The following is a 17,699-nucleotide window of genomic DNA, read 5'->3' as shown; positions in this document are numbered from 1 at the left end:
TGCTTATTGGCACCGTTTATTATCTATGACGATAACAGTTTCGGTTATAAAAGTGATATATAGAAACAGATGAAATATGTGTTGTGTGTTAAAATAATAAATATAAGAAAAAATTAAAAAATTACCAACCGAGACGTTGTTTGTGTAAAAAAGATTTATATCCCACCATATATATATAAACATATATATGATATATAAACAACAAACAGCTACTCTTCTGGCTGTTACTGCTACGTCTTACAGTTGTTATATTTATTTATTTTGTAATTATTAGTCTATCTTTATTAAGTATTCCGGACTGGATATAAAAGTCTATTTACTATTAGATAATTCTATAGTTGATAAAATAAAACGTTAAGTAAGTTTTAAGACGGACTTTTTACGTAACTCTTAGTCTTCCTATAACTGAATGGGAAAGTTATCGTTGCTTATGCTCATTATAGTTAATTTTAAATGAATTTTTGTGAATTTTACCTTCAAGAATTTCTTCTTTGGAAATTGTTTCGACAGATTTTTCTTTTTCTATTACTTTTTTAAGCGCCACGTCGTCAGTATGCTTTTCTTTCTTCACTGGTTTCAGCTGTACTTCCTCAGGCTTTTCTTCTTTTTCTGTAGGCTTTTGTTTTGGAACCGGTTTAAGGACCACCTCTTCCACTCGTTGCTCTTCTTTTGGTTTCCTTTTTCCTGTCATCCAGGATACCTCTTCCGGTTTATCTTCCTCGACAGGCTTATCTTTCTTTACTGGTTTCAGCTGTACCTCCTCCGGCGTTACTTCTTTCTCAATTGGCTTTTGCTTTGGAATCGGCTTAAGGACTACTTCTTCCACCGGTTGTTCCTCCTTTGGTTTCCTTTTTCCTGTCCTCCATGACACCTCTTCCGGTTTGACCTCCTCAAAAGGCTTTTCTTTCTTTACTGGTTTTAGCTGTGCCTCCTCAGGTTTTTCTTCTTTCTCAGTAGGCTTGTGTTTTGGAACCGGTTTCAGGACCACTTCTTCCACTGGCTGTTTTTCTTCTGGTATTCTTTTTCCTGTTTTCAGCGACACCTCCTCCGGTTTATCTTCCTCAATAGGCTTTTCTTTCTTCACTGGTTTCAGCTGTACTTCCTCAGGCTTTTCTTCTTTTTCTGTAGGCTTTTGTTTTGGAATCGGTTTAAGGAACACCTCTTCCACTGGTTGCTCTTCTTTTGGTTTCCTTTTTCCTGTCATCCAGGATACCTCTTCCGGTTTATCTTCCTCGACAGGCTTATCTTTCTTTACTGGTTTCAGCTGTACCTCCTCCGGCGTTACTTCTTTCTCAATTGGCTTTTGCTTTGGAATCGGCTTAAGGACTACTTCTTCCACCGGTTGTTCCTCCTTTGGTTTCCTTTTTCCTGTCCTCCATGACACCTCTTCCGGTTTGACCTCCTCAAAAGGCTTTTCTTTCTTTACTGGTTTTAGCTGTGCCTCCTCAGGTTTTTCTTCTTTCTCAGTAGGCTTGTGTTTTGGAACCGGTTTCAGGACCACTTCTTCCAATGGCTGTTTTTCTTCTGGTTTTCTTTTTCCTGTTTTCAGCGACACCTCCTCCGGTTTATCTTCCTCGATAGGCTTTTCATTCTTCTCTGGTTTCAGCTGTACTTCCTCAGGCTTTTCTTCTTTTTCTGTAGGCTTTTGTTTTGGAATCGGTTTAAGGAACACCTCTTCCACTGGTTGCTCTTCTTTTGGTTTCCTTTTTCCTGTCATCCAGGATACCTCTTCCGGTTTATCTTCCTCGACAGGCTTATCTTTCTTTACTGGTTTCAGCTGTACCTCCTCCGGCGTTACTTCTTTCTCAATTGGCTTTTGCTTTGGAATCGGCTTAAGGACTACTTCTTCCACCGGTTGTTCCTCCTTTGGTTTCCTTTTTCCTGTCCTCCATGACACCTCTTCCGGTTTGACCTCCTCAAAAGGCTTTTCTTTCTTTACTGGTTTTAGCTGTGCCTCCTCAGGTTTTTCTTCTTTCTCAGTAGGCTTGTGTTTTGGAACCGGTTTCAGGACCACTTCTTCCACTGGCTGTTTTTCTTCTGGTATTCTTTTTCCTGTTTTCAGCGACACCTCCTCCGGTTTATCTTCCTCAATAGGCTTTTCTTTCTTCACTGGTTTCAGCTGTACTTCCTCAGGCTTTTCTTCTTTTTCTGTAGGCTTTTGTTTTGGAATCGGTTTAAGGAACACCTCTTCCACTGGTTGCTCTTCTTTTGGTTTCCTTTTTCCTGTCATCCAGGATACCTCTTCCGGTTTATCTTCCTCGACAGGCTTATCTTTCTTTACTGGTTTCAGCTGTACCTCCTCCGGCGTTACTTCTTTCTCAATTGGCTTTTGCTTTGGAATCGGCTTAAGGACTACTTCTTCCACCGGTTGTTCCTCCTTTGGTTTCCTTTTTCCTGTCCTCCATGACACCTCTTCCGGTTTGACCTCCTCAAAAGGCTTTTCTTTCTTTACTGGTTTTAGCTGTGCCTCCTCAGGTTTTTCTTCTTTCTCAGTAGGCTTGTGTTTTGGAACCGGTTTCAGGACCACTTCTTCCACTGGCTGTTTTTCTTCTGGTATTCTTTTTCCTGTTTTCAGCGACACCTCCTCCGGTTTATCTTCCTCAATAGGCTTTTCTTTCTTCACTGGTTTTAGCTGTACTTCCTCAGGCTTTTCTTCTTTCTCTGTAGGCTTTTGTTTTGGAACCGGTTTAAGGACCACCTCTTCCACTGGTTGCTCTTCTTTTGGTTTCCTTTTTCCTGTTATCCAGGATACCTCTTCCGGTTTATCTTCCTCGATAGGCTTTTCTTTCTTTACTGGTTTCAGCTGTACCTCCTCCGGCGTTACTTCTTTCTCAATTGGCTTTTGCTTTGGAATCGGTTTAAGGACTACTTCTTCCACCGGTTGTTCCTCCTTTGGTTTCCTTTTTCCTGTCCTCCATGACACCTCTTCCGGTTTGGCCTCCTCAATAGGCTTTTCTTTCTTTATTGGTTTTAGCTGTACCTCCTCAGGTTTTTCTTCTTTCTCAGTAGGCTTTTGTTTTGGAACCGGTTTCAGGACCACTTCTTCCACTGGTTGTTTTTCTTCTGGTTTTATTTTCCCTGTTTTTAGCGAAGCCTCCTCCGGTTTGCCTTCCTCAATAGACTTTTCTTTCTTTACTGGTTTCAGCTGTACCTCCTTAGGTTTTACTTCTTCGGGCTGCTTCTGTCTTGGAACGGGTTTAAGAACCACTTCTTCCACCGGTTGATCTTCTTTTGGTTTCCTTTTTCCTGTTCTCCATGATACCTCTTCCGATATTTTATCTTCAACAGGCTTTTCTTTTTTGACTGGTTTCAGCTGTATCTCCTCAGGTTTTACTTCTTCTGACTGTAACTGTCTTGGAGCTGGTTTAAGAAGCACTTCTTCCACTGATTGTTCTTCCTTTGGTTTCCTTTTACTTGTTCTCCATGACACCTCTTCCGGTTTGGCCTCCTCAATAGGCTTTTCTTTCTTTACTGATTTTAGCTGTACGTCCTCAGGTTTTGCTTCTTTCTCAGTAGGCTTGTGTTTTGGAACCGGCTTAAGGACTACCTCTTCCACTGGTTGTTCTTCCTTCGGTTTCCTTTTACCTGTCCTCCATGACACTTCCTCCGGTTTGTCTTCCTCGATAAGCTTTTCTTTCTTTACTGGTTTCAACTGTACCTCCTGAGCTTTTACTTCTTCAGGCTGTGTCTGTCTCGAAACGGGTTTAAGAACCACGTCTTCTACGTGTTGTTCTTCTTTTGGTTTCCTTTTTCCTGTCCTCCATGACACCTCTTTTGGTTTGTCATCTTCAACAGGCTTTTCTTTCTTGACTCCTTTCAACTGTATCTCCCCAGGTTTTACTTCTTTGGGCTGTTTCTGTCTAGGAACTGGTTTAAGAACCACTTCTTTTTTTTGTAAATCTTGTTCATCCTTTTGCCTATCACTTATCTTAGTTTCATTTGCTATTCTTAAAACCACTGTTTCTTCTTCAGACGTCAAACTTTCATCAATTAACAATGTTTCTACTTGGTTAGATGTTTTATTCAATTGCTTTAAAGTTACTTCCTCCAGTTTTTCTTTACGATTTGGAATCTTATCAACCTTTGTAGGTTTTAATTGTATTGCTTCTTGTATCCAAGGTATGGCGTCTGCTTTAGAGTCTTCTTTTTCATGTTTTCTTTCAATTCTTTGTTTATGCCAATGTTTACTTTCAGAGGTAGAGACATCACGATCAAGATGAAGAATGTTTGTGTCCTCAGATGAAGTTGTAATCTTTGTAGCCTTATCTTCTGGTCTAAATTTTCTCCAGTGTTTTACCTCTAAATTATTTTCTTTTGTACGCCAAGGTGCACTTGCTCTTTTTTTTGAATGAATGTCTTGAACATTTGTCATTTTTAAAATATTAGTATCTTCCGAAGTAAAGTGCAACACACGATTTAATGATGATTCTGTATCGTGTACAGTATCCTTCTGGGCTTCGACGCCATTTTGGTATGCAGTCGTTGTTTTAAATTTGCTCGATTCTGTAATAGGTTATTTTAAATATTACTATAATATATTAACTGCATGTTAAAATTAAAAAACACAGCCCAGCTTATAAATCTGAGATATAGTATGCATAAGTATACTTGATGTAATACAACGATTTTGTAGTGGATTTTGACTTGATTTGTTTTAAATATCGCGGAACCTGCTTAAAGGGAGTATTAAGAATATCCATATCGCTAAAACACCTGAATTAAGCACAGTTACACACCTTACTTGAACACAGCTGAATTAGGTATTGCAAATAAATAATACAATGTAATTTATTTATTTTTCTAGATCTTTTTTTCTTCTTTTCATTTCGTAAAGGTTAACCTTTATGTGTATCTGTATATTTTTGTTATGTTGGCTGTAGGATTACGAAGTAGATAAATAAATCCAATCAGCTTTCATTGTTTATATTCGATGTTAAATTTCTTATATTTTTTTTTTGTACTATTGCATATATTTTATCATGGGCTACGAGCGAGATTCCTATCGAAAATATACCTAACACACGATGACGTAATATAGATGGTAAAATATCACGCATACTACTATTCACATCTCTCTGACCGGTGCAGCCGTATTAGTCCGAGTCTGGTAGAGTGGTAGATTGAATTAATATCAAAGAAAAAAATTGAATTAATTTCAGAGAAAAAAATACTGCCTAAATAAATATTAAGCTTCAAACTCAAGCTCCAACTCAAAAATATATTTATTCATATAGGTACTTACACACTTATGAACGTCAAAAAATAAATTAAATTAATTGTAAATTTACATTTACAACCAGTTCACAAGTCAAGGGTGTAGAGTGGGTTTGAAGAACTGGCAAGAAACTTTCCGCCACTCTTTTCAATCGCCAAGTTTTTAATACAAATTGTTTGAACTGGAGCAAATCAATCTCAAGGATTAGGATCATTTAAGTATTCGTCACATTTATAAAAGGCTTTATTAATTATTAATTTACTTTTAACAAGGTTTTGAATTTATTTAGTGATAGTTCTCTAATTTCGCTTGGGAGTTTGTTGTAAAAACGAATACTATTTCCTTCCTTAAGCGATGGGACTTGAGAATAGTAAAGTCCAATTATAGTCCGGTCATTTTAGACAATTGAAATAAAGAAAATTCCGACAGAGCCAAATTTTCTTAGAGACCTTAGGTTTACCACAAGGAATAAACTGTCAAAAGTCCCCATCAGTCCCATGTGAGCTTAGGGACTTATTCGGGGCCCAAGGTCAAAATTTTAGGTTTTTTGGATTTTTCTCGAAAATGGTAAGTTTTATCGGAAAAGTACCTCAGAGCAAAGTTCTGCTCTGAGCAAAAACTGCTCATTCAACACTAAAAGAAGCAGGACGTATACCTGCTTCTGAACGACACCACATGGACAAAAGAATAGGCAGATGTTTTTCAAGGCCAGATGTTATTCAAGTATAACATCGTAGTAGGAACAACATAAGTAGGATTCGGTAAGGGACCGGCGGTCATTTTAGAGTAAATTTTCTTAGAATAGTATAATGTATACATAAAACAAACACGAGTAGGCATTTTTGCTTGCTTGAGTACCTAAATATGTATATACGTGGCATATGTGTGCATACTATGTAGAACATGATTCTTACAAGCGTAATATCTGGGAAATAGTGGGTCTTAGAGAAAAAATCATAGAAACCATTTTTATAGATAATTTTAAGATCTACAACTTTGCTCTAAGGTACTTTTTCGATAAAACTTACTGTAGGTATATATTATATTTCTTCTGTATGTATTTTTTTAACGATAGTACATCAATGCAGTTATTCATACTGTGAATCGGTCTAATATGTCTCCACCAAGTATACATACAATATTTTACAAAACACAATTAACATTTCTTATATTGATATTATATTCATATAACTGATTTAATAAAACCCTAGCGTTTTCCAATATCTATCCGTGGATTCTATTCTCCACACCTGTTATCGATTTAATATCGTCTCGAACTTTTCTTATTCTTCTTTCTCTGGGTCCTTTCCAGGTTTATATCCATCTTTTATCTGGGCGTCTTGCTACTACAACTTCTGTTTATAAGATCTATGTTTTATATATGATTGTAATTATTCTGTTTTAACTTTTTTATATACTTCTCATTAGACATGCTGCTTTCCATTGCTATCTGGCATGTTACTAATATTCTATTACACGTCTAGGCATTGAACCGAACTCAAAGAACATAATTAACAACTTCTCGACATTAGTTTGGCCTTCGGGCTAGTCGTTGGTTGGACTGGTCGAAGAAGGTTTTTAGGTTAGTCTTTAGGTTAGAGGAAATACTGTCCATGCTCAACGTAATATTCGTTTTGTTCTTATTATTAATAGTTTTTTATTAATGAAGGCATTTGTATAATTGCTATAGTCGAAATGAATATTGCCTTGCGTGTGAAACGCAACATACTTACATTTTAATCATTTAGTATGTTGAAATCCAGCTAAGCTTCTTGTTTTCTATATAACAAAGGGCAGGACTTTAATTTATGTTAAGTGATACCTCCGGGGGTTCGCGAGAGCTTTGCAAGAAGAATTGTTCCGGAAATATTACTCGTGCAGCTGGTTCTACACAGTGGTGGTGAGCGGCAAAAACTGCCTTAAAACGGTCAGTTCTGGAATAATTAACGTCGAGGTCAATGTTAATTACAAATCTTGGGGTAAGATTTTAACTCGGCACTTGGCGCTTACGTCATTCATAGTTTTAAGTTTCGCTCTAAAATTTATCCTTAGACGTCGACGCAATTTTCCACGCCCGCTACTACTTTAGTTTGTATAAAACATTGATAAAAATGAATTTTGTGTGTTAATAAAGCATTGCATTTTGCCGAAAAAAAACTATTGAAGCCTTAAGGCTTGGCTTGATAAACTTTATTTAAACTCTGCACCAGGAAAATCAACTGTTGAGGAGTGGCTAGCTAAGTTTAATGGAGGAGAAATGAGCATGAACATGCGGTGTTACCTCGCTCTTGACGGATGCGGCGTTAACTCGGTCTGAGCCGTTCGTTAGCGTTATGCGTACAAATCAATGTAACTTGATCAATTCAATTGTGATTTCCATATACGTCCTTCTTTATATCCATACAAATATGTATAAAACAAATAGAATTAAAACTTTCTTCTGTAACCTGTGTGTGAATGTGACCATTCCATCAGTATTTTTTATGACTTTGTCACGTTCAAGTATCGTTAGAAAACCGACTTCACAGACAACTGATTTTTTTTGGAAAGATTACGCCCTTAGCTACTCTTTTGCACTAATGCCCGCTAGACAGAAATTTTGCACTGATAAAGAGGTAATCACCGAAACTGAAACCTATTTTCAGGCTAAAGAAAAATTATACGATAAAAATGGTATCAAAAATTGTACGACCACTAAAATTGTTACATCTATAATATATAAGTAAAACCCCTGATCGAGATTGTGACACTATTTTGTACCTCTTTTCTTGCCTGAATCGTTTTCGAGTTTTATTAAGTAAATACGTGTTCTGACCAGATGTTCTTCAAATCTTCTTTTTGATTTTTGTCTAACCTTCGCATCTAGACAGTGTTACAGAATGGATCCAGAAGTTGCAATAATTAAATCGGCCCAACGTGTCAGAAATCGGCTACGCACTTTTCCTCCCCAAATTGCTATCTAAATAATGTCCACAAATGAGAAAGAAAATATTGAACTCATAGAAAGAAAAATGTGGCCGGCAAGAAATTAAACTTGGAATCGCAAGCTATCTCGCTCGCACTTTCTCTTTTGGGTTGGCACTCACTATTTTACTTAGACGTTCAAGTTTGGAGTTAACGATTATTATGATGTATGTTCTCGTAAAATCTTTATGCGACTTGCGACACATTCATTTTTCAGGCTAAAAAAAATTCCTTTACGGCCATTGAACGTTCGGTGTTGCGATATTACAGATACAATATCGTTACTTCCCTGTATATTACTAGTACAATAGACGAGTGTTAGCGGTATCTTCAACGTCATCGTCTACTGTCTTTTATGGACCTCCTTTTGATATAATTAATACAAGACTTATAATATAATACTCAGTAGGGATGGTATCAATAGACATTTTATGACTTTGAAAAGTTTAATCAGAAACGCAATAATAGAGCCAGATTCGTGGTTTTTTTACAACTCCACTAAAGTTTTAATGACCTGTACCAGATATACTACGGTCGAGGCCATTCATAATTAAAGCTTTCTTTAACACCAGCTCGTGATAAATGTTATTTACATGAATCCTGAAGGCCCATTGCAAGTGAGATATTGTCTTTATGGACGAAGAAGTAATATTTCGAAATTTATCAAGACTGTCTATGTATATGTATTAATAATTCTTGTGTTTAGATTAATAGGTAGGCCATTTGTTCTAGCACAGACCGTCCTTTACGACATGATTGTATGATCGATTTTTTGACTTAAACGAATGTTGTCTTAAAAATTTCTTCACTGGTATTTCTATCTCATCTTTCCAATTTGCAGTAAGATTTCCGAAGATGCATTTTCGTGTTTCCGTTTAGTTTCCAATGCGCCAAAGTTTTCCATACATAAATTACTTCAACTTTGCGATTTTATATTTTGGTCGTGTAAAACTTCGGCGGAAAACGGAAATTATATTAAACACATAAAAACATCTGCAACCTAAACCTGAATTTATTTATACCACTATTTACAAGTACATATTTGCTTTTTCGAGTTATTTAATCTAATAAATGTGTATAATAAAGGTTTTATTTAAGTGTATGGTACGTATTCTGTCGGACCGTCCACAATATTATTGGTATATTTTGACTTGCTCAATAATGATTATATAGACTTAGAAAAGTTTTTAAATTGGCATTATACGCAGTCATTTCAAAGTCTTAATTCATTGAACACTCAATCAATTATTCTTGATGACGTATGACAATGACGTAAAACATATTAAATACAAAAAATAACATTTAAATCTATTAAATCTTTGGATTTAACAACAAACAAATATAATGTTATTTTTAGCGTTTCAAATATTTGCAATAGTATAGATTAAATCAACCAATTTATGAATTTGATGTATACGATGTTGTGGAAAAATAAAATAGTATTTTTTATTAATATTGTATTCAATTAAGTATATTACTTACCCATATACTTACATTCCTCATTTGACGAAGACAAGTCAGAATAATAGAAGTCTCGAAGGTATAAAGACCGAATTGATCTTGTGTTAATTGTTCGTATATCTTGTAAATTATCGAGATTTATACTTTGATTTTTTAAAGAAGTAACATATTTTTATAGATTAATAAACTGTAAATAAAACTGTAATAAAATATTGCTACTGAATACTATTTCAAACTACATAACTACTGGAATAGTGTACTATAACTAAATCAAACATTAGAAGTTAATTAACTGTTTAGTTACAACAGTAGCAAAAAAATGGTTTATTAACTAAATTCTCGATGACATGAATAGAAAGTGGTTTAGGTAGAAGTGTGCCATACGATGATGTTAAGCAACTTTGGGATCCTCTCCATCCATCAACGGTATATAGTTAAAACTCAAAGCATGAAACACTAGTGACACCGTGATGAACAGATGAGACGTTGAGTGTCAGTGCATCGTATTTGTAATAGAGTATAGAACTGAATGTATACTGCGAATATGAGTAAAAACGTATTCCTAATCTACTAAAAGTAGTTAATTCAAGAAACGGCTGTGTGTAAAAAATGCGAAATGATTAATTTTTATAGTATTTATTAAATAGATTTCACATTAAGGTAACATACAAAAATTACGTAATAAATTATAAATATTATTATTATGGATAGGTAGGCTCTAAATAATTTTGTCATGTTATAAAAATACTGCCATATCTAATAACTTATAACAATTAGGTGAAACATACAACACAATTTAATTTAAACAATATCGTGCACTTAATACAAACTAAGTTAAAGATCACTGTAACGTTAAACTATAAAAATCTCAATCAATTTGGATTTGTACTTGCAGAAATATAAGGTCAACAACGGCAGTGTTTGTCAAACATAGAAACCGGCAAGGCAAGAGATGCGTGCGTACTAAGTTCGGTGCATCGCTATGTCGCACTACTATGTTTCTTTGTCACGGGGCAGTTGACAGCGGTAATATTTACTAATATAGCAACCACGAGTAACTTTGTTCACGAGAACGACCCACCCAGAGCCCGCGGCACCTACAACGCTGAGCTATTTACATCTTTGAATTCGTGTTGATAGACGCGACACTGACAAAGTTAGTCGTAGCTAGTTAGGTGACTGGTGACGACGCAACACATCGCAGCCTACGTGCAAAGTTAGGTATGAGCCTGAATCGAATTTCAGTATATAAAACAAATATCCATGCTTGCACAGGTACAAGGACTTGATGGCATATCTAAACTTTTGCCACAACAAATTCCTGTTACACTGAGATACATTTAAACATCTGTCTACATATGCTGAAATCATTTAGATGAATTACATCGCGTCAGTTGAACACATAAAGCATGAAAATGATTGTATAAACAATGTTACTGTTAATGAGGCCAATAAATCGTTAACTTTAGCAGGCTTAATTAAATTAAAGAGTATTGGGTGAAAAATACATGGCAGTACACGAATACGTTTCTGGTGTACCACGCAATGTGTTTTCGATAATAATTTTATAAAATCTATCAAATTAATAGACATCGTAGCGGTAAAGCAAAACAAAACAATTGTCGAGTAATCGTGTGTCGTGTTAATCACATGTTACGTGTAAACTTTGTTTTAATTGTCAAGATTAAACGTTTCCATTTACAAAACAACCTTCAACTATTCCAACTTACATTAACATACTACGAACACTTAAATTGAATACCTTAAAGTATTGAAGGTATCAAAAGAAAGTTCATATGTGAAACAACAAAATCTCCTAATGATAAGACATGAACATGCTTTTTAGTTTTTAAATCTTTCTCGACACTGATATTATTTGTATTTACAGTGAAGTAAGTATAAATCGCATTTTTTTTAAAATGAGTGAAATCTAATGTCACCTGGCCCGAAGATCTGCCGTCACCCTCCATAAAATACACAAAAAGCTATATACACTGTTAGATGCAATATTCGAGAGTAGAACTCCTTTAACTTTGTTAGATTTGTCTGTACAATCGGCGGCAATGAAATGGTTCTTGGTGAAAGTGGTCGTCATGTGTCATTACGACTACGGGTTGGTCGAACCGCTACGATAAATCGCTTGTCAACTTAGTAGTTTTCACCCGATCTCATTAGAGAAACAAAGAAACACTACATTAATGGATTAAGTGCGACGCTCGCTGCCTGTATCTATGTCTTACTTTTGACGACTAGTTTAGCTGATGACTCCACTTGGCCAGCGACGGTTGTGGCGCGGCAAGTGAATATGCCGGTGTCCTCTTCGTATGTACTGCCGATTAGCAGTACTGCGTTGTTTCCTTCGTGGATCATCTGAAATAATTAAACCATATAGCAATCTTCTAATGTTTTATGGATGTGTCCTAAAATTGGAATAAACAATACTCTACAACTGATTATCTTTTCCAATGCATGATTGTACTCTATAAACAAATTAAAATTTTAATCGGTTGTGTCTAGGTTTAGAATCAATCAATTTTCAATATTGAAGGAAGACCAATATATCAAAAAGGATAAGGCGTTGCAAACTGATACGCATACATTGATGGTTTTTGTATTATATGAGAATAAAAAAATTTCAGACGATAATACCAACCTGGAAGTCAGGTGTTTCAGGTATGAGAGCACCTTCCCGAAGCCATTGGATGGTAGGTTTGACCTTGCTCGTAATTTGAGTTTTGAACTGTGCAGGTTGACCCTCATATACGATTACGTCACGCAACGGCGTCAATGTTGGCAAATTGTCCGTTTGATCCGGCTGCGTCACTTTCAGTTTAGCAGCCACTGTAACTCTTCCAGCTGAATTGTAGGCAACACATTTATAATCACCCTCGTCTTCAGGGAAAGCTTCTGATATGCGAAGTGTGTAGTCGTCAGCAGAACGTGACATTTGGAAGTACTTTGATGGTTTGATCAACCTGTCCTCTTTATACCATTGTACTGTTGGTATCGGTTTTCCGACAATCTTACAGCTGAATTCAATAGCTTGACCCTCGGTGACGACGCGGTCTTTCATCGGTTCAATGATCTCTGGTGGAGCATTAGCAGCCTTAGTTTGTGGCTTGGGCTTCTCTTTAGTAGTCGGCGTATTAACAATACATTCGGCATCGCATCTAGCCTCTCCGGAACTATTTATTGCGACGCACTCGTATTTTCCAGAGTCTTGAGGGAAGGCTTCGAGAATAAGAAGAGTGTATGTTCCATCTTCTTCCAGGATCTTGTTCCTGATATCTGGTTGCACTTTCTTGCCATTTTTCAACCAATACACATCGATCGGTTTTGTTCCAGTGACTTTAGCATCAAATCTTACAAGTTGTCCAGCTGTGACGTTGACATTTTGGGCTGTCAGTGTGAAACTTGGAGGAATAACTCCTCCCCTGCCCTGTCGTCGACGTTCCTCTACAACCAAGTTAGCGCTGCATTTAGCAGTTCCACCTCGGTTTTCGGCTACTGCAGCAAATACCGCTGAATCTTCAATGAACACTTGTCTAATAATAAGAATAGATTTTGTACTGAATGTGTGAATTTGGAAATCAGCTGAGTTCTTTATTGGGAAGTTTTCTCGATACCATTTAATTGTTGGCAAAGGATCACCGTCAAACTCGACTTCGAATCTTGCTTGTTCGTGTTCAAAAACACGGCATGGTTGCATTTTCTTCGTAAATACCGGTGGGTTGGAAGGCTTCACAGGTCCTTCGACTATTCTCTCCTGAGTTTGAGCTTTATGTTCAACTTCAGTAGTTTCTGTCGATGTAATTTTGCGAGTTATTTCTGTATCTCCCACAACTTCTTTTTGTATTTGTTTCTGCTTGGCAACATGCACTTCTTTACCGTGAACGGTTGATTCTAGTGGATCAGGTATTCTAGGTTTCTGAATCTTTTTAGTAACTTCTTTTTCTACGACCTCTTCTGTTTGTTCCCTGAAATACAAATGTATAAATTATAACCAACCACAAAGTAAAGTTCAATAGTATGCTAAGACAATCAAATTATCTTTACTAACAAGTTATCTTCATATTTCTGTGCCATGCTTCTCGCAACTGAGGCGCTGGCCACTTTTTCCCCAGACACAGCGTACTGATGGCTAGATTCTCGCATTCGACTTTCCTTTACAATTTGTTCATTTTCCAATTCCTGCAATTTATTGTAATACTCCTCACTCTTCTTCTTTTTTACTGTTTGCTGCCACTCCGTATCTGGTTCTTTAACTATTTTTTGCTTTAGTTCTGGTCGATGGTCTATGACGCCCTTCCTCTGCAAGGTTTGTCTCTCCTCGAAGGTTTTCTCTAATTCAGTGTCAGATCGTTGATATTGCGTTGTTTCGTCGTACCAAGCTGTACATTAAAAATATCAGTAAAGAGCAGTTCATATACAAAGCGCAACTTAGAGACATACCTTTAAAAGGTTCCGATGGTAAGCCGGTAGAAGCAGGTAGCAGCAGTTCGTCGAAAGGGAAAGGTATAGGGAATCTTAGAGGGAAATGTGCTTAAGCGTAGCGTGTGCGTAATGTTGGCGTGTATTAGTGTAGCATAATTTCGTATCTTATTCATTAAGTCATTGTAAGCAAGTTAGCAAAGCCTGTGATGGCACTCTGTATATGATATTTGTAATATACGTACGTCTTGGTGCATTCTTCAATACGCTTCTATAGTCATCGTGTCGTGGGACTATTTTAAGTTCGGTCGTAGCAAGAGCCTCGCCTACTGAGCTCCTGGCAATTACTTCAATTTTACCCGTATCGTATTGCCTTGTTTTTGGTATATCGAAGTGGTACATGCCATCATATGTCAGTTTATATCTAGAGCCCTGCAATATGTATATTAGTTAATGGATTACGCCACTAAATACGAATATATCAAATGACTTGACACTAATTCGTGTTAGTACTTGAGTAGATTATGTAGATATGTATTCATTGACAATTATCGATATTTGTGATCATAGAATTAAAATAACTCTTTTCAAAATGGATTTACGTGACTAGCACCTGATAGTTATCATGGATATATAACTATTTCGTATTTAGCTATATTTTGCAGATAAATTTATACAAAATTTATTTTTAGTATTAAAATCATCGAGTCAAAAAACTTTACGTTAACAATAGTGTTGCCGTTTATAAGCCACATAACACGTGGTTTCGGATGTCCGGTGACGCGGCAGCAGAATCTGGCCCATTCTCCTTCCTCTACCGTCACTGGTTCGGGTTTGCTGACGAATATTGGCGCTGTCCTTTCCTTCACCTCATCACCGGGTTTTTCTGGTACTCTGACAATGCAAATAAGTATTTTATACTATTACCAATACAAGTAATCGATATTACTAAGGGCATTTGGTATAATGACCGAATGTAATATATATAAAATTACATAATCAATAATGGCATACTTCAACGAAAACTATTTTATTTTAAATAATTAGTGCGTTACAAATACTGACTTTAAATATTTATTTATTGATATTTGATCTTCCTCCTTTTCATTTTTTATTAGAAAACCCCCGAAAATCTGAATTTTAAAAACTAAAAAGGGATTTTACTACACTTCGGTACAACACTACGATAACTGGTAAAAAATACATACGCCTGCCACGATGCTTCCATTTCACGAATCTTCTCGATACTTTTCATGTGTTTCGGTAACTGTGAATCATAAACGATGCCGGGCTTTCCTGCGGTCTTAATAACTGCCTTAGTCTCGTCCATTCCGTACAAATTAGTCGCACGGCATAGATACTCGCCACTGTCCTCTGGGTACACCCAGCCGAAATTCATGGCGACGTAACCAAAGTCATAGATGGGCGTGAAACGGTTTTCTGTTAAAAATAAGAATGGACTAAGTCAAAAAGGATAATCATCATGCTGATATATTAGATGTTAACGAAAGGTAAATTTTAATTCTTAAATGATTGTTTCCATTAAACGACTCCTAAAGTAATACGTAACTGAAGTTGCATATATTACACGATATCAGTCTTCTTATTATTATTTAATTAAAATATTTTTAGCCGAATGAGGCTTGCAGGGCATAAAATTTTACTTGCAAGCTCGTTATTAAAACAAAGATAGTACAAACAAGTCTCGATTATGTATTATAAAAAATAAAGTGTAATATTTTTGTTGTATTTAATAAATGACAATTTATTTCATAATTTCAATATTCTTACTGTGTAGCAGCGGTTTTCCGTTGAAGAACCATTCTACTTTCATATTAGGATCTCCTACTGGCGCCAGCTGACATTCGAATTTAGTCATTTCCATTTCTACTAGATTTGTTTGACTTTGGATTTGAGTAACAAACCGAGGTGGTTGCTTTTTATCAACGTCATATAGATCTTCCTCAGTTAAGAACACTTCAGAGGTGTATTTTTTAATAGTAGCCTCCATTTGAGTCAAGGCTTCGGTCTTCTTCATGCCTCTGGGAACTTGATTTTGTAGAATTATATCAGGTAAGCCTATAATAAAAAAAAATGACGTTGAAAATGAACATTAATCTTGTACATAAATTTCAAAAGGACAGCTCATATAACTTACGTTTGCAAGACACTGTTGCTTTAGTGAAGTCTTCTCCGAAATCGTTAACAGCGCGGCAAACGTATTCTCCAGAATCTTCGGAGTATACATATAGAATATCCAACGAAACAAAGCCCATGTCATACACTGTGCGGAAACGGTGTCCGGATGGCAAAATTTTACCGTTTCTGTACCATTCGATACGTAGCCTAGGGTCCTCTTTGGGTTCTACGCGGCATTCGAACCGTATAGACTCAGATTCTTCGATTGTGTGTGATTTTATCTGCGTCACGAATTTTGGTGGACTATTGATAACAGGTTCTTCTTTGGGTCCATCACTAATGCGACCTTTTTCGAGTTCCTTAATCTTCTCTCCACTCATTCCTTGCGGTAACTGAGATTCAAAAATGATGTCTCGCTTGGTGCTGCATGTGATTTTAGCGGTAGTGGTGGCGGAGCCCCATTTATTAGTTGCACGACATGTGTATTCTCCTGAATCTCTAGCGTAGATGTAATCAATATCTAGAGCAATAAATCCAAAATCATTTAGCATGTGGACACGAGAGCCTGTTGCAAATGGCCTGCCATTGTGGAACCAATCGATTCTCATTGTTGGGTCGCCAACTGGCTCTACACGACAGTCAAAGTGAATTGGACCACCTTCGGCTACATCGAGGTTGTCCTTAATTTCCACGACAAACTTCGGTGGGTTTGGTTTCTCATCTTCAATTGGAATTTCCTCTCGTTTATGAAGTGTTTCTTCCAGTTTTTGGATACTTTCTGTACCTGATTTGAAGTGCGACGGCAATTGAGGTTCTAATATAATGCCTTGTCTACCTTTTACTTGTAGTTTACAAGAAACTGTTGCCTCACCGTGACGGTTTGTGGCTTTGCAAGTATATAGACCAGCATCACGTTGGTAGACACCACCAATTTCCAAGATCACAAAGCCGAAATCGTTGATAGTTTTCACTCTGGATCCAGTAAGAAGTGGTTTACCATTGTGGAACCATTCCACTCTCATACTGGAATCATTGACGGGAATTAAACGGCACTCGAAATGAGCCGAAGAATTCTCGGTTAAAATAACATCAGATGGCGTTGTAACGAATTCGGGTGGGTTTCCACTTTCAACTTCCGGGCTTAGGTTATCAGCAGTTCCGGTGTAACCTTCCAAAGCCGCAATCTTATCAATAGTGCCCTCCATGCCTTTAGGAAGTTGGGATTCCAATATAATATTCCTCTTGCCTTGTACTTTCATTGTGGCAGTTGTAACAGCTTCACCGTAGTTATTGTAGGCTCTGCACATATATTCTCCAGAGTCTTCTGGATATGTAGGTGATATTTCAAGAATAACAAATCCAAAGTCGCAGAAAGTTCTAAACCTCGAACCAGCTTTCAAGGACTTTCCATTCCAGTACCATTCAATCTAAAATCAAATTTAGAAATTAAATACTGATTTTGATTAAAACACACAAGGTAGGAAATTCT

The 17,699-nt window shown here is 36.7% G+C and overlaps 1 protein-coding gene across 50 annotated transcripts in view; it reads right to left on the bottom strand.

Moving 5' to 3' along the window:
- LOC110993988 (titin) overlaps positions 1 to 17,699 on the bottom strand; it is an 89,972-nt gene that overhangs the window by 55,394 nt on the left and 16,879 nt on the right. For all 50 annotated transcript variants that reach the window (XM_045634292.1, XM_045634288.1, XM_045634289.1 and 47 more), the window contains exons 14-22: positions 16,230 to 17,637; positions 15,863 to 16,150; positions 15,280 to 15,511; positions 14,794 to 14,965; positions 14,317 to 14,503; positions 13,701 to 14,031; positions 12,294 to 13,617; positions 11,881 to 12,010; positions 475 to 4,503 (exon numbers count right to left, since the gene is read on the bottom strand). In XM_045634292.1, coding sequence (XP_045490248.1) covers positions 475 to 4,503; positions 11,881 to 12,010; positions 12,294 to 13,617; positions 13,701 to 14,031; positions 14,317 to 14,503; positions 14,794 to 14,965; positions 15,280 to 15,511; positions 15,863 to 16,150; positions 16,230 to 17,637 — 8,101 coding nt within the window. The remainder of the gene's footprint in view (positions 1 to 474; positions 4,504 to 11,880; positions 12,011 to 12,293; positions 13,618 to 13,700; positions 14,032 to 14,316; positions 14,504 to 14,793; positions 14,966 to 15,279; positions 15,512 to 15,862; positions 16,151 to 16,229; positions 17,638 to 17,699) is intronic.

The sequence above is a fragment of the Pieris rapae genome, chromosome Z (genome assembly GCF_905147795.1).
Source record: "Pieris rapae chromosome Z, ilPieRapa1.1, whole genome shotgun sequence".
NCBI lineage: Eukaryota > Metazoa > Arthropoda > Insecta > Lepidoptera > Pieridae > Pieris > Pieris rapae.
This window is presented reverse-complemented; position numbering and strand designations above follow the sequence as displayed.